This window comes from Nicotiana sylvestris, chromosome 11 (assembly GCF_000393655.2).
Source record: "Nicotiana sylvestris chromosome 11, ASM39365v2, whole genome shotgun sequence".
Taxonomy (NCBI): Eukaryota; Viridiplantae; Streptophyta; class Magnoliopsida; order Solanales; family Solanaceae; genus Nicotiana; species Nicotiana sylvestris.
The window spans coordinates 138,267,629-138,289,023 of NC_091067.1; the positions used below are offsets into that span (position 1 = coordinate 138,267,629).

General features: G+C 41.9%; 1 protein-coding gene across 1 annotated transcript; it reads right to left on the reverse strand.

Annotated features, from left to right (window-relative positions):
- Positions 1–946: 946 nt before the first annotated feature.
- LOC138881729 (uncharacterized) lies at positions 947–4,720 on the reverse strand. Its single transcript, XM_070161978.1, has 4 exons — positions 4,170–4,720; positions 3,043–3,688; positions 2,104–2,883; positions 947–1,612 (listed from the first exon to the last, which is right to left on the reverse strand). Exons 1-4 carry the CDS (start codon positions 4,718–4,720, stop codon positions 947–949), a joined length of 2,643 nt encoding a protein of 880 aa, XP_070018079.1.
- Positions 4,721–21,395: the final 16,675 nt, after the last annotated feature.

A 21,395-nucleotide genomic window follows, 5' to 3' on the forward strand; every position in this document is an offset into this window, starting at 1 on the left:
ATTATGGTCAACCTCGGAAAATAAGTCTTCAGTGGCTCATATTCATCATCCACTGAATTCTCGGCCAAGTGGTCGGCCAAGGCTTGGGCTTTCATTGAGGTCCGAGTCACATAGATGATGTCAACCTCTGTAAGTAAAATCTGCCACTTTGCAAGTTTTCCCGTAAGCATAGGCTTCTAGAAGATATACTTTAGAGGATCCATGTGAGAAATGGGGTAAGTAGTGTAGGATGACAGATAATGCTTCAACTTTTGTGCCACCCAAGTCAGGGCGCAACATGTCCTCTCAAGCATAGTATACTTAACCTCATAGGGAGTGAACTTCTTACTGAGATAATAGATTGCTTGCTCCTTCTTTCCTGTGATGTCATGTTGACCCAATACACAACCGAAAGAATTATCCAAGACTATCAAATAGAGAATTAAAGGTCTTCCAGGCTCTGGTGGGACCAACACAAGTGGATTCAACAGGTACATCTTAATCTTATCAAATGCTTGTTGACACTCATCAGTCCACTTGACCGCAACATTCTTCTTAAACAGCTTAAAGATGGGCTCACAGGTTGTCGTGAGTTGAGCAATGAACATACTGATATAATTTAATCTTCCAAGCAAACTCATCACCTCTGTTTTATTCTTTGGTGGCGGTAGCTCTTGAATGGCTTTGATCTTCGATAGATCTAACTCAATGATGCGTCTACTAACCACAAATCCTAGAATCTTCCCCGACACGACACCAAATGCACATTTCGCTGGATTGAGCTTGAGGTTATAATTGCGGAGTCTTTAGAAAAACTTCCTCAAGTCCTTAACATGGTCAGACTGCTTCTTTGACTTTATGATCACATCATCTTCATAAACCTCAATCTCCCTGTGTATCATGTCATGAAATATGGTGGTCATCGCCCTCATGTAAGTTGCCCTAGAATTCTTCATACCAAATGGCATTACCCGATAACAATATGTTTCCCATGGCGTGATGAATACTGTCTTTCTGCATCTTCCTTATCTATCAAGATCTGGTGATATCTGGCATAATGTGAATCGATCAGAATGTGAATGTTCGGCAATGGAAAATCATCCTTTGGGCTTGCTTTGCTAAGATCACGATAATCAACACAGACCCTGGTCTTACCATCCTTCTTTGGTACTGGCACAAGATTGTCTAACCAAGTGGGATATTGAGTGACCCGAATGACCTTTGAAGTAAGCTGCTTTGTGATTTCTTCTTTAATCTTCACACTCATATCAATCCTGAACTTTCGCAACTTTTGCTTGATATGAGGGAATGCTGGATCAGTCGGCAATTTATGAACTACCAGATCAGTGCTCAGGCTCGGCATATCGTCATATGACCATGCAAAGACATCTTTGTACTCAAATAATGTTTTGATTATTTCTTCCTTAACTTGCGGTTCTAAATGCACATTTATCTTGGTTTTTCTAACATCATCTTGGTCCCCTAAATTGATTGTGTCAGTCTCACTCAAATTAGACTTTGGTTTTTCTTCAAATTGTTTTAGCTCTTTACTGATTTCCTCAAATGCTGCTTCTTCATCATATTCTACTTCTTGGATTATTATTTTAGAATTAGATTGGCTTTTAAGATTTGGCTAAAAATTCTTCATGCATGTCATGTCACTGCAACCAGTATAAAAAGAACTGTACAAAAGAAAAAAAACAAAATAAAATACTATTAAGAATAACGGAAAACGGGAAATTGCATTTCATTGAAAATAAACGGATAGAATGGCTTGAACATCAAAACAAGCAAAAACTAAAAATCTGGATTACAACCCTGCAATAACCCAGATAATAGAAAGAAAAACAAAGCAAACTACCAAAACTCCTTCCTGGTGGGGAGAGGAGTAGCTTCCCAATTGCTAAGCTTCACGTTTGGGCCAACGAGCTGCACATCTGCTTTACTAGAGCCTTCACCAACTTCTACCATATTGACCTCTTCGAATAGACTTTGGAACCTCTTGATCAGCTCTTCATCAACATCGACCACAGGTTTTGGGATTGAGGAGGTTGGAGGTTTTTTGGCCCCTGCCTTGATAAAAGACTTAGAGATGTGTGGGACGGGCTTGGGGAGCGACCATACCTTCTGTTTCAGATTTTTAACCCTTTTCACGTCCTTCTCAGTGGGTGTGAATCCCAAACAAAATGTACCAGGATTCCCACTAGGGCGCACTGGATGCACAATACCCTGCAGAGATGAGCCCAGACCCTTGCCCGACACAAAACCATTCTTCAACATTTCATTCGCAACCATGACGGATGCGGAGGATAGCTTAGGACCCGGAATGCATTTTCCTTCAGGAATTTTCTCAACAAACACTATTTTGAAAGTCTGATAGACCCAAGGTCCCTTATCATCTTCAGCTTTGATAAACGGAACAATTGTGTCATTACAAGCTGACAAGTCCTCATCACCGTGCACAACTATTTCCTGCCTGTCCCATTCGAACTTCACCATTTGATGCAGAGAAGATGGGACTACCTTAGCAGCATGTATCCAGGGCCTGCCCAATAACAGATTGTAGGAGACAACCACATCTAACACTTGGAATTCCATGGTAAACTCAATTGCCCCTATCGACAATTCGAGCATTATATCTCCAACAGAATCTTTACCTCCCCCATCAAAGCCTCGAACACATACACTATTCAAGTGGATTCTTTCGGTGCCAATCTTCAGTTTTTGCAGAGTAGACAGGGGGAAAATATTCGCACTAGAGCCATTGCCAACCAAAACCCTTGAGACAACAGAATCTCTGCACTTTACCGTGAGATAAAGAGCTCGGTTGTGTTTTGTACCCTCCATAGGAAGTTCATCATCTAAGAAAGTGATCTTGTTTACTTCAAAGATCTTGCTAGCTATCTTTTCCAAGTGATTCACAAAGATCTTATCAGGAACATGTGCCTCATTCAAAATCTTCATCAAGACCCTACGATGTTCATCTGAATGTATCAGCAAAGACAAAAGAGAAATCTGAGCTGGTGTTTTCCTTAACTGCTCTACAATGGAATAATCCTACACTTTCATCTTTTTCAGGAACTCCTCAGCCTTTTCTTCGGTGACCGATTTCTTTACTGGCATTTGGCTATCCTTGAATGGCTTGGCTTTTCTTAATTCTTCTGGGTTGAAACATCTCCCAGAACGAGTCAATCCTCTAGTTTCATTAACTACTTCCTCTATTTCGTTTCCTTTGTATGTCACTATCACCTGTTTGTAATTCCACGGAATAACCTTGGCATCAACCACTGGTAACTGGGTTACTAGTTTAATGATGATAGGGGTAATAGGATCCCCTTTCACAACTATGACAGGCTTACTTGGAATCCCTGGCACTGCCACTTTTGAGCTTTCTGGACTTGCCCCAATATCTTTTGACATCCCTTTCACGACCAACACCGGTGGTTTCAAATTGAGTGGGCTCGGTTTTTCTGTTTCCCCTTCAACTGTCAAAGGCTTTTCTTTGGTAGAGTCTGGAGCTTTAACCAAATTACTTTCACTGGCTCGACTCATCATGATGGACTTAGAAGACTTCTTGGTCTCCCCATCCTTGTGAACTATTTCAATCATATGTGTCTCTTCATGGGCTGGCAAAGGGTTTTGGTTGATGTTTGGTGCGTCTGGGCTTTGGACTACAATTTGGTTTGCATCAATGAGCTTCTGGATTGCCCTTTTCAAATGCCATCACTTCTCTATATCATGCCCTAGAGCATCAGAACAATAGGCGCACCTCAGGGAATAATCAAGGTTCTTTGGAAGAGGATTTGGTATCTTTGACTCAATCGGCGTCAAGACGTCCAACTGCCTTAACCTTTGAAACAGACTAGCATAGGATTCTCCAAGCAGGGTAAAAGTTTGTTTTTGTTGTTGCCTCTCTCTTTTATACTCTGGCCTTGATCGAAAATTTGAACCATTAGGGTTTTGGTAAGATTGTGAAGGTGGATAGACATTTTGTGGAGCTGGGTAGGTATTCTGTGGGACTGGGACACGCCATTGTGGGTAAGGAGGGGGTTGAGCATATGCATGTGCATGGTGAACAAGGTATTGGGATGGCCTGGCTGACTATTGGGGGTTTTGCAGGGAAAAGTAATGTTGGTGGATTATATGGAGCTTGGGCATAGGTTTGAGGTCGGGGTCGAGGATGGGTATACTGATGAGGTGAACCCCTCTGGCCATGCCATGATCCGAAGACAACCATAGCAACATCTTCCTTCTTCTTCTTGCCTAGAAAACTTCCGGTACCACTCTGGATTGCCTGGGTGGTTGTTTTTATAGCAGAATAGCTCATTATCTTACTCGACTTGAGCCCCTCTTCCACCATTTCTCCCATCTTTACCACATTATTGAAAGACTTACCAATGGCTGAGATCAAGTGGCCATAGTAAGTGGGCTCCAGGGCTTGAAGAAAGTATTTAACCACCTCGTCTTCTTCCATCGGAGGATTGACTCGTGCAGCTTGCTCCCTCCATCGGAACCCATATTCTCTAAAGCTTTCACTGGGTTTCTTTTCCACCTTGGTCAAAGATAGGCGGTCTGGAACAATGTCTATATTGTACTGAAAGTGTCGGGCGAAGGCCTGAGCCATATTGTCCCATGTGTACCACCTGCTAGCGTCCTGGCGGGTGTACCATTCTAAAGCTGCCCCATTCAGACTTTGGTTGAAGTATGCCATTAGCAATTCGTCTTTTCCCCCGGCGCCCATCATTTTATGCAATAACCCCTCAGATGAGCTACAGGGTCCCCATGTCCGTCATACAAGTCAAACTTGGGCATCTTGAACCCAGCAGGCAGTTGGACATCGGGGAACAAACACAAATCCTTATAGTCCACACTCACCTGGTTTCCCAACCCTTGCATATTTCTCAATGATTGCTCCAGACTTTGTACCTTCCTAAACATCTCTTCTTGCTTTGTGTTCTTGGGTGGTTTGTCAGTTTCAACATGAGGCTCAAATTAGGAGTGTAAGAGTAATGATTTGGGACTTTGAAGGTGGGCTCTGGTACATAGTAGTGGGCATCTGTAGCGGGGAATGCGGGCTCACTAGAGGATCGGTGGAGGGTAGCTTGTGGAGGGGGTACAAAAATAGGAGCAGATGTCGGAGCAGGGTACGAGGTTATTTTGGCTGGCGGAGCATGAACAGTTTGGGCTGAAGTGTCGGGGTAGTTGTGGTAAGGGGTAAAACCAGGTGCGTGTTGTGGGGAAAGATCAATGGTATTGTGCATCTGGGATTGAGAGAGTGGTGGAATAGAAGCAAGGTTTTCTGTGTAGTTGGTAGGGAACGAGGGTGGAGGGTGTCCCTTAATCTAGGCCGGATACATTTCCGCCATCTGATGCTTCAACCTCTGGACCTCCTCTTGCAATTCCGATTCCGACTCAACAATCTCTCTTGGTGGGTCTACAACTCTAGTGTCTATTTCCTTTCTAGCCATGACTGTTTGACACTTTGATCGGATGTTGTATGGATGACTTGCCAGGATGCCAACAAACTAACCACCTTCCTGTTATTAAATAAAGAAACAGAGGACATCAACACAAAACCACCACATTAGCGTTAGGGCATTTATCAAATAATAATATCATATTACGTGCAATGCATCTAGCAACAATTAACGGTTCTAAAATGGCTTTGAGGGTCGCAGGGTCATAAGGCATCATCCTGATTTGCTCATTTCGATCCTTCCTTCTCTTTCTTTTCCAACACCTCTTATCCCTTTTTCTCTTTTATCTCTTCTCTCTCTCTCTCTCTATCTATCTATCTCTCTCTTTTTCTTGAACCAAAAATGATTTGATCGAACCCACTGTAGGTTGCCTACGTATCATGTCCCTCATAAATCAGACCAAGCGTAGTTCTGGAAGAGTGATAGAAAATAAATTAAAACTAAAATCTTTTTGGGATTTTTCCATTTAAAGCCTTTTCGATATTAAAATACAATGGGAAGTACGATAATGAAAGACATGATAGACTTGACTACACTATGATAGACTCTGACACAACCTAAAGGACTCAGTACTCCTAGACAAGTCATGAAAGTAAAAGACAACATAAGACAATCTCCAAAACATCTAAATAGAATGACTCCTCAAGCCGCTCCTGAATGCGACGGTCCTAGCTGGGATGGGTCCGATGAAGATCCGGATGGCCCCGTCAATCCTATCAAATCTAAGCTTTGTATTATACCCTGCAAGGACACCTCGATGCTGGGAATGAGAATCCTGGAATGCGCGCCTGGATCTAGAAGGCTGACTCTAGTAAGGTACTCACAGTGCTATCCCATGTTCTCTACCAACCCTACCAACTGTGATCTCAGTGACTGAAGTGTAGCTCGAACCCCAACCCTTTCTGCTGCATGGGCCTCTTCTTCCTGGGTAAATCGATCCATCAACTGTCTAAGCAATATCCGTGAGGTGGCCTCCTCGTCAAATACTCCTCTAACACGTCGGGGCAATGGCCTGCTAACCCCCCGCTGAGTAGACGGTAGCCATATGAAGTACTCATGGGTATACCCAGGTTGAATGTGGGTCAGCAACTAAAGTATCCCTACCCATCTTCATTGCATGACGCCAATAGGTCTGGATGTCGACCTCCCTATGTGGCATAGTGTCAAATTCCTTAATGAAGTCACGAGAATCAGGAATGTAAGAGACTTCTTGCCGCCTCCCCAATTGACGCATCACTCTAGCAGGGGTATATGGTCTAGCACACCAAAGTCCGATCAGTACCAAGAAGTCTTGCACGCGAGACACTGCTAAGATCACGTCCAAATCATTCCATAGGTATGACCACAAAATCTTCTCTTCAGTCAAGGATCCTAAATAATCAACCCAATCCTGAACTCCGAGTGGTAAGGCAAACTTATCGAACATCATCCTATGCTCGATGCATTTCACTCGATCTATCAGACAACGGTCAATCACATCGTTCTCAAACATGGTGGCGGGATGTAAGTGTTCCATCATCTACAGCTGTAGCAACAAGTTGTTTCCCTCAAAGAACCTCCCACCTTCTCGAATCCTGGTCAAAGCACGATAGATCTCTGCCAAAATTGTCGGAACCATGGTGACCTTACCACTGTGTTTATCATGGAAGAGTGCAAAGGCTATTGACCCCAGATGCGTGCTAATATGTCTACCCTCCAAAGGAAATACCTGGAAACCCAACAATGCAATAGCGAAGACCATAGGACGCCTCTTCTTCCAAGAATCATATGATATGGAAAATTCATCTATGAAGGTCTCATACCTCGTAGGACGAGCAAACCTCTCGAATAAAAAGTCCAAAGGTACCCAATATTGATCTAGACATCCCATGTGAGTTTCTGAATCCATCCCTATGATCTTAAGGAACTTGGTGCTTGAATGAGCCCTTGTGTAAATTAAATCCTTATCTAGGTATGGCAGGCGGGTTACCCCGACTATCTCAGCTAAGGTGGGTGTCATCTCAAGATCCCCAAACTTGAATACCATTCCCTGTGGGTCCCAAAATGTCAACATTGCTTCTACAAGTTTGGGACGGGGAGTGATGTCCATCAAAGAAATAAGAGTCCCTAATTTACCTATCAAATCATGTTGCTCAAGTAATGTGAACATGTTCCACCATTTTACTAGCCTTCTAGGGACTTTGACCACCATTGATACTATAGCATTGGTGAGTAGATCCATACCTGAATGAGAAAAACATGGTTAATGACTCAAGACATTATGTGACACCACGACATTTCCTAGGGGACGGTTGGGCTATTTCTGCAAAATGGCCTAAGGGGCCAAAAGTGGCTAAAATGTAAACTCAAGAAAGGTGACCTAGAAGACATGGGAATACCTCACTAAAGCTTATATGAATTCTAAATCTTAATAATCATGGCCCAAAATTAATTTGCAGAAATGACTCGTTTTGCAAAAATGACCGATATGACCAGAAGTGGCTAAAGATGCAAACTTGAAAAGGACGGACCTTAAAATAATATGACACCTAGTTGTGGACTCAAGATCCTAATACATGGGTTATTGAACCACCTTGCGAAAATGACCCCAATTTGCAAGAATGGCTGATGTGGTCGAAAGTGGCTAGAAATGCAAGATATGGCTAAGACCCCGCAAAGCCAAGAACCTAAGACACTAGGAAGACCGGACCCTATGTGGATTGCCTACGTATTACGTCTCGAAAAACGAGAATCAGGTTCGCGTAGTTCGGGAAGATTGGACATGGGATAAAGCCTTCAAAAAATGCAACTAATTTGGAAAACCATTTGTTTTGTCTTTTGAGAAATGATGGAAAATGTAAAATATTTTTGGATTCTTTTTTATCTTTGTTTTTTGAATTTTTTTGGAAAATGATAAACGATGTAAAATCTATTTGGGATTTTCTTTTTCTCCCTTTTTTTTGAATTTATTTTTTTTGGAAAATAATAGAAAAGTGTAAAATCTTTTGGATTTTCTATTTTCAATTTTTTTGTCTTTTTCTGGAAAATAATGGAAAAGTGTAAAATCACCTACTTCATGTTATATTTCACCCTCAAATATCCTTGGTCCGCCAAATGACCATTTTACCCCTAAAGAGATGCAATATGTAGCACATAGGGATGATTAAATATCTTTTTGGGCCATGAGCCCATTTTGACATAATTTGGGTAGGCCTCCTACAACGGGACATGGTGCCTGGGACCGAAGCTGGCTAGGTTTGAATGATATGATGCATATAAGTATGACCTAAAGGCTGACCTACGATTGGGGTTCACTAGACAAGACAATTTGGGGCGGTACGTGGTCGATGGTGGCTGCTCTAGCTGTCCGCCCACTCCACGCTCTCACACCACCCCCCTAAAGACATGAGTGACTCACAAAAAGGTCGTGTACGCTCAAACGTTCTCCAGAAGACTTGTTGCAGAAAGAAGACTCATGGTTATGCAAATGATGACAATTTATAAGGCTGTAAACAAATAAACAACTAGCAAATAAAAATGATATAAACAAAATAAAAAGCAAGCGAAACACATAAAAACCTCAACTGAATATCCTAAAAACCAACAAGATCAAGTACTAGCTCGAACCTACTTGTCCCCAGCAGAGTCGCCAGAGATGTCACACCCTTTTTTTCATTCCAAACCTCACTAACCCTCTTAAAAATAATAAAAGGATTATGTGAAGCTCGAAAGGGTTTTTCAATTTTGAAAGTGACAAAAGATAGTGTTCAAAAGGAAATAACTCAGAGTCGCCACCTGACATTAGTTTCAGTGTGCCAGGTCACCGTTTTAAATATGATTTTCCTTTTAAAACACTTTTGACTCCAAAACTAAGTCTACACCAGAGATTCGGGTAAGGGGTTTCATTTGACTCGGGGATAAGGTGTTAGGCACTCCCCAAGTCCCGTAACTAGCACGGTTGCGTACTTGATCTAGTCAGCTTTTAAAAATATTCGAATTGAGGTAATAACACACAAAAAGAAAATAAACAATCAAAAGAGGCTCGAGGTCGTCCCCACCTAAATGAAAGAAAATTAAAAGAAGAAAAATTAAAGTTCTAAATTATCCTACGCTACTTCTTCTACGATGTTCGCCACGACCTCCAATTACATTCACTTTGGGGCATACCCCTGAAATAAAATATATACAAATCCCTCGGGGCATTCCCCGGATAAATTTAGCTATGGGAATGACCTCTTGCCTCGAAACTAACAAAATCCTAAGGCTTGCCTACCCGAGTGGGATCGACCTAAGCATGCTCCTAGCGGACAATATAATAAAAGTAAAAAAAATAAAACTAAAGAAATAAAAATTAATTTCATGCTCATTCCCTTTTAACTTTTTATTTTTATTAGACCGAGCCCGACACCCTAAGCATGGAGACAAATCAATTGCTAATGGGCTTCGGCCTTTCCCACTCCCACGACCAAGTTTCATCCATCCAAAATGTCCAAGCAAAGTATCAAGAATACAAGAATAATGAAAAAAAATGACGGATCAAAGCATGATAAGAGCCTTCTAAATTCTGGCTAACCATTTCGTTTTTCCTAACCTTTTGTTAGTATTAGATTTTTTTTTTAAAAAAACTCTCGTTAAGCCCAAACTTGAAAATGTTCCAAAGGTCCAACTTCCATAAAGAAATTAACTAGTCACAAAAAATGAGAAAACTGACTCCAAAGGTCACATGTTCACACATTGCAAACGCATACTTTCAGAGATCTTCAACAACTACACACACTTGCATGCTCAAACCATGAATTCCAATTTTACTAACTATAACTGTTAAATGTCAGAAGAAGTGATTGCTAGAAAACATTCTATAGCTTAATTCACATGGAGGCTTTAAGGAAATAAGAATTCTTTACAATGACTACTCAATTAAAAAAAACGGCCTTATTTACCACCAACATATGCAAATTTCCTAAGAATGAAAGTTAGAGTTCATAACTAGATCAATCTCCCATATAATCCAGTTAAAAAAAATTATCACTGCCACCACAACGACACACTTTCATATTTAATTTATTCATAAATGGCCGAGCAGCGAGCACCAAAACAAGTGCGATTCGTAGCCAAACCAGTTGAAACTCAATAATAGCATATCGCAAATCTTAGCCACAAAAACATAATTAACACGAATTCAAACTTTGGGTAAATGGAAAGAAATTTAACTCATCTTTTAAAATTTTCAAAGATGAGAATCATAAAAAAAAATTCAAAGTTCAGGTAAACAAACTCCAAGCTATCAAATACGAAATCAGTGATCACAAAATCAGATCGAACCGCAATCCGACATGTCTAAACCAAGCATATTCAAATCTTTAACATGTATAAACATAGGAGCAGAACGGAGCACAAGTAACGGAAGAAGATTGCATCTAAATAAAACTGAACGAAAAAGGGAGAAACAGAATAAACTTGTGCGGAAAATTGCCTTCAGTATAACAGTAGAAAAGTCAACAAATATACACTCCTTGGTTCTGAAATCCTACGAAAAATAGCAACGAAATCGAATGAACGAACTGCGATTAGGTCCACGACCAGACCTCGGACGACTAGCAGGAACTCGAATCGGCTCCAAACCTCAGTGTAATATGCAACTTCAACCATCTTCGGAAACAGAAATTGAAAGGAAGAAATTAAAATATTATGTGGTATTTTCTGATTTTTGAAACGGAAACAAAATTCGACAAACCTAAACTCAAACTATATATTTTTTCGTATTTTATTTTGGGAAATCAAACCAAACAAAAGAATCTCCCAAAACTAAAAGAACCCTAGAACCCTTTTTCCAATTTTCTGATTTTTCCTCGAAATCCTCTATTATAGGCACCCTAGAAGCTTCCTCTTCCTTCTTCTCCAAGAAATTCGATTTTTTCTCCAAAATCTGAAAATATTCCTAAAAATCCGAAAGCCTTTTTCGTGTAAACGGGTTTTAGGCAAATGGACGCTTAGGATCCAAAGATCTCGATCCTATGGCTCCCATTTAACTATCATCCATTTATGAATGGCTCGGATTCTTCAAAGAAATTGAGAAGAGCGCGTGAGATGAGAAGAAAACGCGTTAAAATCAGATGCTAATGATGAGGGGGGACCATGAGGGGACCATGTGAGTTAACTCGCTGGGTTGGTGAGTTTTTTCTGGAGAGTTTGGAGTGAGGGACGCGGTAGAGAAGTGTAAGAGAGGGGTGGGCGCTATTTGGGTTCCTTTAGGTTTAGGGTTTGTAAGAGATAAGGATTTTATGTGGGGTGTGGGGCATTAATCTTGACCTTAGGATTAGAAGGGTTGGATTGCTAGGATTTAAAATTAATAACGGGGCGGGGCGGGCGGACTGGGTGCGGGTCAGCAGGCTTTAGGAGTTGGGTTGTTGATTTGGGCTTCAAAAATGTGCGAAATTGGGTCAAAAATGACTACAAATTCAAATTAAATACCTATAAAAACTCTAAATTAATTTGATAAACTATTAGTACTAACAATAAAACTAGAAATTAAAGTTGGGACTATTTTTGGTATTTTCGAGGATTATATTAGGATTAAAATAGGTTAAAAGTAATATATCTTTCTAAAAATATCTAATACTGAATTAAATAAAAAGTGAAACTATTTTTGTATTTTTTTAATTTTATGTGCCTTAAAAATAGAACTAAAATTAGTAATAAAGTAAAATCCTATAGAAATAAAATCAAATAAATATCCTAAAAGTACTAGGACTATTAGAGGTGATTCTAATGCGTGGGTCAAAAATTACATGTCTACAGCTACTGGATTCACATCATAGGTCAGATCATCATCCAACTGAACCGTGCTGTAATCAAAGACATGAAACGGATCCCCAATATACTTCCGGAGCATAGAAACATGAAATACCGGATGCACACTCGACAAGCTAGGCGGCAAAGCAAGCTCATAAGCCACCTTCCCAATCCTCCGAAGCACCTCAAAAGGCCTAATGAACCGAGGACTCAATTTCCCTTTCTTCCCAAATCTCATAACACCCTTCATGGGTGAAACCTTCAACAGAACCTTCTTGCCAACCATGTAGGACACATCTAGAACCTTCCTATTAGCATAACTCTTTTGCCTTGACTGCGCTGTACGAAGCCTCTCCTGAATCACCTTCACCTTCTCCAAAGCATCCTGTACCAAATCAGCCCCCAATAGCCTAGCCTCACCGGGCTCGAACCAACCAACTGGAGATCTGCACCGCCTCTTATACAAAGCCTCATATGGAGCCATCTGAATACTCGACTGGTAGCTGTTGTTATAAGCAAACTCTGCAAGCGGTAGAAACTCATCCCATGATCCTCCTAAATCAATGACACAAGCATGCAACATGTCCTCCAATATCTGAATAGTGCGCTTGGACTGTCTGTCCGTCTGAGGATGAAAAGCTGTGCTCGGCTCAACCTGAGTACCCAACTCTCACTGCACGGCTCTCCAAAACTGCAAAGTAAACTGGGTACCTCTATCTGAAATAATGGAAACCGGAACACCATGCAAACGAACAATCTCCCGGATATAAATCCTTGCCAACCGCTCTGAAGAATAAGTAGTACACACCGGAATGAAGTGCGCAAACTTGGTCAGCTGATCTACAATCACCCAAATAGCATCAAACTTCTTCAAAGTCCGTGGAAGTCCAACAACAAATTCCATATTGATCCTCTCCCACTCCCACTCAGGAATAACCATCTGCTGAAGCAAACCACCCAGTCTTTGATGCTCATATTTCACCTGCTAACAATTGAGACACCGAGCTACAAATCTCACAATATCTTTCTTTATTCTTCTCCACCAATAGTGCTACCTCAAATCCTGATACATCTTCGCGGCATCCAGATGAATGGAATATCGCGAGCTATGGGCCTTCTCCAGAATCACCTCCCGAAGCCCATCCACATTGGGCACACAAATCCGGCCCTGCATTCTCAACATACCATCATCACCAATGGTCACATCTCTGGCATCATCATGCTGAACTCTGTCCCTAAGGACAAGCAAATGCGGATCATCATATTGGCGCTCTCTGATGCGATTATATAAGTAACACCGAGAAACCACACAAGCCAACACCCGACTGGGCTTCGAAATATCCAACCTCACGAACCGATTGGCCAAGGCCTAAACATCAACTGCAAGAGGTCTCTCCCCAACTGGAATATATGCCAAACTCCCCATACTCACTTCCTTTCAGCTCAAAGCATCGGCCACCACATTGGCCTTTTCCAAATGATACAATATGGTGATATCATAATCCTTAAGCAACTCCAACCATCTCCGCTACCTCAAATTAAGATCCTTTTGCTTGAACAAATGCTGAAGACTGCGATGATCAGTGAACACCTCACAAGATACGTCATACAAGTAATGCCTCCAAATCTTCAATGCATGAACTATGGAAGCTAATTCCAAATCATAAATGGGGTAGTTCTTCTCATGGGGTTTCAACTGACGAGAAGCATAAGCAATGACTCTACTCTCTTATATCAACACATAACCAATCCCAACTCTCAAAGCATCACAATACACGGTATATGAACCTGAAGCTAATGGCAAAACCAACACTGGAGTTGTGGTCAAAGCTGTCTTGAGCTTCTGAAAGCACTCCTCACACTCGTCCGACCATACAAATGGAGTACCCTTTTGAGTCAACTTGGTCAAGTGCGATGCGATAGACGAGAATCCCTGAACAAACCGGCGATAATAGCCTGCCAAACCAAGAAAGTTGCGAATATCTATGGCTGAGGATGGTCTGGGCCAACTCTGAACCACCTCTATCTTCTTCGGATCAACCTGAATACCCTTGCTGGACACCACGTGCCCCAAGAAAGCCGTTGAACTGAGCCAAAACTCACACTTGGAGAATTTTGCATAAAGCTTCTCCTCCCTTAATCTCTGCAACACAACTTTTCAAATGCTCTGCGTGCTCCTCCTGACTACGCGAATACACCAGAATATCATCAATGAAGACTATGACAAAAGAATCGAGATAAGGTCGGAACATGCTGTTCATCAAATACATGAACACTGCTGGGGCATTGGTCAGCCCAAAAGACATCACCAAGAACTCGTAATGACCATATCGGGTCCTGAACGCCATCTTAAAATATCCGAATCCCTGATCTTCAACCGGTAATAACACGAACGGAGATCAATCTTGGAGAACACCCTCGCTCCTTGAAACTGGTCGAATAAATCATTAATGCGAGGCAAAGGATACTTGTTCTTAATTGTTACCTTGTTCAATTGCCTATAATCAATGCACATTATCATTGTGCCATCCTTCTTCTTCACAAACAGAACCGGTGCACCCCAAGGTAACACACTAGGCCAAATGAACCCCTTATCTAGGAGTTCCTGAAGCTGCTCCTTCAACTCCTTCAACTCCGATGGTGCCATACGATACAGCGGAATAGAAATGGGCTGAGTGCCCGGCACCAGGTCAATACCAAAATCAATATCCCTATCTGGTGGCATGCCCGGCAGGTCTGCAAAAAACACATTGGGAAAATCCCTTACAATTGGGACAAAATCAATACTGGGAGTCTCAGCTCCGACATCCCTCACAAATGCTAGATATGACAGACAACCCTTCCCAACTATACGCTGGGCCTTCAAGAAAGAGATCACTCTACTAGGAACATAATCAGTCACACCACGCCACTCGATCCGTGATACACCCGGCATAGTCAAAGTGACTGTCTTAGCATGATAGTCCAGAATAGCACGACACGGAGATAACCAGTACATGCCTAAAATAACATCAAAATCCACCATGCTCAATAGCAATAGATCCACTCGGGTCTCCAGACCCCCAATAGTCACCACACATGACTAGTACACACGGTCCACAACAACAGTATCGCCCACCAGGGTAGATACATGAACAAGTAAAGCAAGAAACTCACGGGGCGTACCCAAATAATGAGCAAAGTATGATGACACATAAGAAAAGGTGGAACCGGATCAAATAATACAGAGGCATCTCTGTGATAGGCTGAAACAATACATGTGATAACATCATCTGAAGCAATAGCATCGGGTCTGCCGGGGAGTGCATAGAAACGGGCCTGACCGCCCCCTGATCGACCTCCCCCTCTAGGGCGACCCCTGGCTGACTGACCCCCACCCCCAACTGGCTGAGCGGGTGGTGGTGAAGAAACTGGCGCTAAAGCCGAAGACTGACCCCTCTACTAGGATGAACTAGCAACACGACGAGGACACTACCTCTACATATTCCCAAACTCTCCACACTCAAAGCAACTCCCAGGTGCTGGAGAAGGGGACTGAAGGGAACCCTTTGCACCAGAGTGACTAGCAGATGTGCCCGACATAAAAGAACCCTAAGCTGATGGGGCACGAGATGAACTCTGAGCTGGAAGGACGCTGAGTGATGACTGGCCCTGTTGAGATCCATGATAACCATGACCTGAAGATGCCCCACGATAACCTGGGCGAGCCGACTGAGTAGACCTAAATGAACGGCCTCTACCATGCTAAAACTGGCCCCTCGAAGGAGCACCACTATAACTGCCAGATCCTCGAGGCCTCTTGGCCTCCCTCTTCTCTTGCTCCTAAAGGCAAACCAACTTAATCTCACGAGCGATATCAACCACCTCCTCAAATGTAGAACCCATTACTCTCTCTTTGGTCATAAGAATACGGAGATGATAATTAAGGCTCTCAACAAATCTCCTGATCCTCTTTTGGTCTGTCGGAACCATCCAGATGGCATGACGAGCCATCTCAGAAAACCTCAACTCATACTGTGACATAGTCATATCCCCTTATCGCAACCACTCAAACTATCGACGCAGCTCCTCTCTACGGGACTACGACACATACTTCTCTAGGAAGAGAATGGAGAACTTCTGCCAAGTAAGGGGCGCTGCACCAACAGTCCTACGCCTATCATACGCTTCCCACCAAGTGAAGGCAGCCCTAGAAAATTGAAAGGTGGTAAATTCCACACCACTAGTCTCAAGAATCCCTGCTGTACGAAGCATCTGCTGGCACTTATCCAAGAAACCTTAGGCATCCTCGCCCTCTACACCGCTGAATGTCGGAGGCTAGAGTTTACCAAACCTCTCAAGGCGATGCTGCTCATCATACGGCATAAGCGGTACCACAAACTTTTGAGCTGGTGCAACTGGCTAGGTTGGAGGTGCCTCCAGTGTTTGAAGTCCTTGCACTACCTGCTCGGGTGTGCGAGCAACGGGAGTCTGGGTACCTCCCCCAGCCTCTAAATAGCTGTGGCTGCAGTGGCTGAAACCGCCTGAGCCAAGCCAGTGCAAACTGATAAGATCTGTGCCAAGGCCTCCTGAAGACCCAGAATCACGATAGGCACAACTGGTGCCTGAACTGGTACGGCTGGAGCATCCATAGCTAGAGCCTGATCCTGAGCTGGGGCAGTTGATGGATCAATAGGTGCTGCCCTCGCTCCCCTGCCTCTACCACAACCACGTCCTCGGCCTCTTGTGGCCGCAGCTGGTGGCACTGGTGGTCGTCCACCTCGTCCGGTAGCTCGTGTCCTCACTATCTGTGAGAGAATAGAATAACAGAAGTTTAGTACTAGGACTAACAAGTTCGCACGACAAGAAATTCAAGAATATAAAGTTTTTCCTAAAGGTTCTGCAGCCTCTCAAGGATAAATACAGAAGTCTCCATACCGATCCGCGAGACTCTACTAAACCTGCTCATGACTCATGAGACCTATGTAACCTAGGCTCTGATACCAACTTGTCACGATCCTAACCCCGAACCCGATCGTGATGACGCCTCTCGTGAAGACAAGGCCATCCAGTTAAATCCAATTCATCTTTTAAAGAACTTAATTAACACAAATATAGTCTAAACATGGTTTAAATAATACTAAATAGTGGAAATATAGATAACAATACAGAAATCCAACCCGACACAGTCCTAACCGGGGTGTCACAAGTCATGAGCATCTATGAGTCATAATACAAGTCTGCTAGATCCAATAACTAGTACAAATGTTCGAAAGGAATAGAAATGACAAGATAATAGAGACACAGGACTGCAGACGTCAACAACTACCTCGTAATCCTGAAAGATGCCTGGAACTGGAGGAATCAGCACTCAGGAGCGGAACCAGCAATGCCTGAATCTGCACACATGGTGCAGGGAGTAATGTGAGTACTCCGACCCAGTGAGTAATAAATATAAGTAATGACTGAAAGTAAGAAATCACGTAAAACACAAGGCATTTCATACTGAAGTGGTAAAATTACTTAAAACAGTGAAAAGTCAAGTGAAGATCCCTTTTTCAACAAGTAAAACAAGTAATTAAGAGGTAAGTAATCAAATAGAAGTTTGCCCCCGGGCACAGTATCAACAAATCCGCCCCTTGGGCAATATCTCAGAATAGTACTAGCCCCTCGGGCTCAATCTCATAACAATACCAGCCCCTCGGGCTCAATCTCATATCATAATGGATACCCGCGCTTACTGGGGGTGTATAGACTCCGGGAGGGGTCCCTTACGGCCCAAGCGCAATATCAAGCCATCTCGTGGCATCAAATCTAGACCCTCGGCCTCATATCAATCAAGCCACCTCATGGCGTATATATGTATCTCAGGCCCTCGGCCTCATATCAGTTCCAATGTATCCTCACAACTAGGCCATCGGCCTTACTCAGTCCAAAAATCATCACAAGCCCCTCGAGCAATAGTAAAACAGTATTTCTCAGCCCAAAACATCATTTAAAATATTATTTAAGTCTAAAAACTGAGTAAAAATGGTTGAGTAGTAAAACAGTGGAAAATAACGGGACTGAGTTCAAGTAATAATTCAAAATAGTGAGGAAATGGTAATAAAAATCTCTGAAGGGTTCAAATAGTTGGCACGAAGCCCAAATATGGCAATTAGCCCAAAGCATGATGATAACAAATTAGTTTCAGTCAAATACGTGGTAAAATCATCAATCAGGATGGACCAAGTCACAATCCCCAATAGTATACGACCACACGATCGTCATCAAGTGTGTGTCTCACCTCAATATAGCACTACGATGTACAATCCGGGGTTTCAAACCCTGAGAGCATCATTTACAATCATTACTCACCTCGAATCGACTAAAACTCTAGCTCGCGACGCCTTTGCCCCTCGAATCTACCTTCACGCGCGTCGAATCTATCCAAAATCAGAACGAATACGTCCCAATATGCTAAGGGAACAAAGCCCAAGCGAAAACAATTGAAAAATACTAAAAATCCCAAAATTAGCAAAACCCGAGCCTCCGAGCCCACCTCTTGAAACTCAAAATTTTTTACATCAACGGGTTCCTTATCTCCCCACGAGTTCGTACATATCAAAATTTCTCAAATCCGACCCCAAATGGTCCTCCAAATCCCCAATAAGAATTTCAAAATTCCAAGCCCTAGTTCTTCCATTTTTAGCTTAAATTCCATGATTTTCTTGGTGGATTTCACAATATAATCGAGTTTTAGGTCCGAAATTCTTACCTCTGATTGTTTCCCCTCTTAGAGCGTTTTTGAAGATTCTAGCAATTTCTTGTTAGTTCAACTATAGTAGTGGTTGTGCCTTCCACCAAATGCATATTTGTTTCCCTTTCTCGTTCCGCAATGAGTTTTGGAGCAGATGGTCAAATCTTTTTGAAGCTATTTAGATGAATGAGCAGCAAACCACTTAATTCCTTGACCTTTAATGAGGAATCAAACAAATAAGATCCTTGGGGAAACCATCCGAATTCCCATCTTCACTTTACTATAATGGAGAGAGCATCTTTGTGTCCTTTTGCTGCCATACATAGCCATCATGACTTGTTTCACAATAGTGGGGGGCCCACTAACTTTTATAAATATACTTCTCTTGTGCACTTCTCAAAATGCAGCCCAAAATCTCACTTTAAGACTTTTAAATGTGGTTGTCCACTTACCACTATATTAATCAATATTCTGGACAGTTTCAGTCACCTATGCAAGGTCTAGTTTGACCATTCAACTCTCCTTTATTAGACATGTGGTAATACATAGTTTTAAAGTCTTTATTGCAGCTACTATAGATAATATAATGAAAGCCCTCATTGCACTTCCCATAATTAGCCATGAACTAATTTACAAGACCTCAATTAACAGCTCCCTAAACTGTAGCGTATAGATAGCTTCTTATCTCTTCAATTTGTCGTCTAAAACTTTTTTTTTCCTGAAGCGCCAAATATCAACTTCGCCAATTCAAGCCTAAATCTTCTCTACAACTCCAAAACCCATTCCGATCGCGCTCCTGAGTCACAAATCACCTTCCAAAGCTAACCGAACCATCGGAACTCACATCTGAGTCCTCTAACACATAAGTCAACATCCGGTTGACTTTTCTAATTTAAGCCTTCTTAAAAGAGACTAACTGTCTCATTTCTTATCAAATCCTCTCCGAACCCAAACTAATCAACTCGATCGCATAAAATACGGATAACGAAGCGTAAAGAAGCTGAAATGGGGGAAAATAGAGTGGTAACTCATGAGACGACTGGTCGGGTCATCACATTCTCAGCACTGATCATTGTTTGACAATAAAAATTAGATAATTGAGAACTTTGAAAGAAACTGACAATACTTGTCTTGGATGATGTAAAGGCTCATAAAGAGGTTTATATATAAAAGAGGCTGGAGATAGACTTTGAGTTGCAGATAAAGATTTTGCAGCTAATCACCAGACAAAGCATTGTGGTAATGCATGTTGGTAATGTTGATTTGGGGACTTTTAGAGTGTGGATATTGTTTGAAGCATAGATGATGATAGGTTTTTTTCTTGTTTTCTCTTTGGTAGACAAAAAACCATTAGTTAATTATACATGAGAGCCTCACCCTTTCCAGCACATGGTTTTTCCTTTCACCAGCAAAACATAATTTACCACTGAGAAGTCATAACTATTGACACTGTTCAAAGGTCCTACATATGAGTTGATATCATAATTCATAATTAATATGTCTATTCTATTGTTATCACTCAAAACAAAGAAAGGAAGAAACTTATCGTCTTTCGAACATTCCAAACTAGCATCATTCACAAATTTTAGGTCTCATATCAACATGACCAACAAGCATCAGCACATGGCTTTGCATTGGGTGGTCAGTGGCAAAAACTTCAGCTCCAACTCAACTCCTGTTTCCAGCCTCTTATATAAACGAGAGTACTGAACATTTTCATCATCAACCACAAGCAATATCTATTCAGCTCTCAAAGGTCTCTAAAAACCTACTTTACTTCTTGTTTCCAATCTTCCAGAGAAAAGAACAATACTAAGTGCTAAGAAACTCATCCAAATGGCCAGGAAATGGCAGAAGTTTGCAGCCATGCAGAGGAAAAGGATTTCACTTTCAAGAAATGGCAATGTTGCAGATAGTTGTAGTACATCTTCATCTTTTACATCCGGTAAAGGCCAATTTGTAGTTTATACAACTGATCAAAGGCACTTTATGATTCCATTGGCTTATCTGGAGCATGAGGTCATTTTGCAACTTTTAAACATGTCTGAGGAAGAGTTCGGGCTGTCAAGTGGCGGCCCTATTACATTACCATGTGATTCCTCTTTCATGGACTACATTTCACTAATCAAGAAAGGTGCAGCTGCTGGAGATTTTCGTAAAGCATTGCTCCTCTCAATTAATTCATGTTGTTGTTCAACTTCTTTGCATCAAGAATGGGGAAACCAGCAGCTCCTTGTTTATTAGTCAATGATAAACAATTTTCAATCAAAACTTAGTAAATGATAGATAAAAACAGATTGTATAGTGTAGGCAATTGAAATTGTGTATTACAGATGGAATACAACTTTATATGAATTTTGACTTGAATCCTGATTAGTACCTTCCAATTTTCAATTTGGTGATTGAAAACTTCTAGATTAATCTCATCTTGGGCTGTCACTATCCGAGTA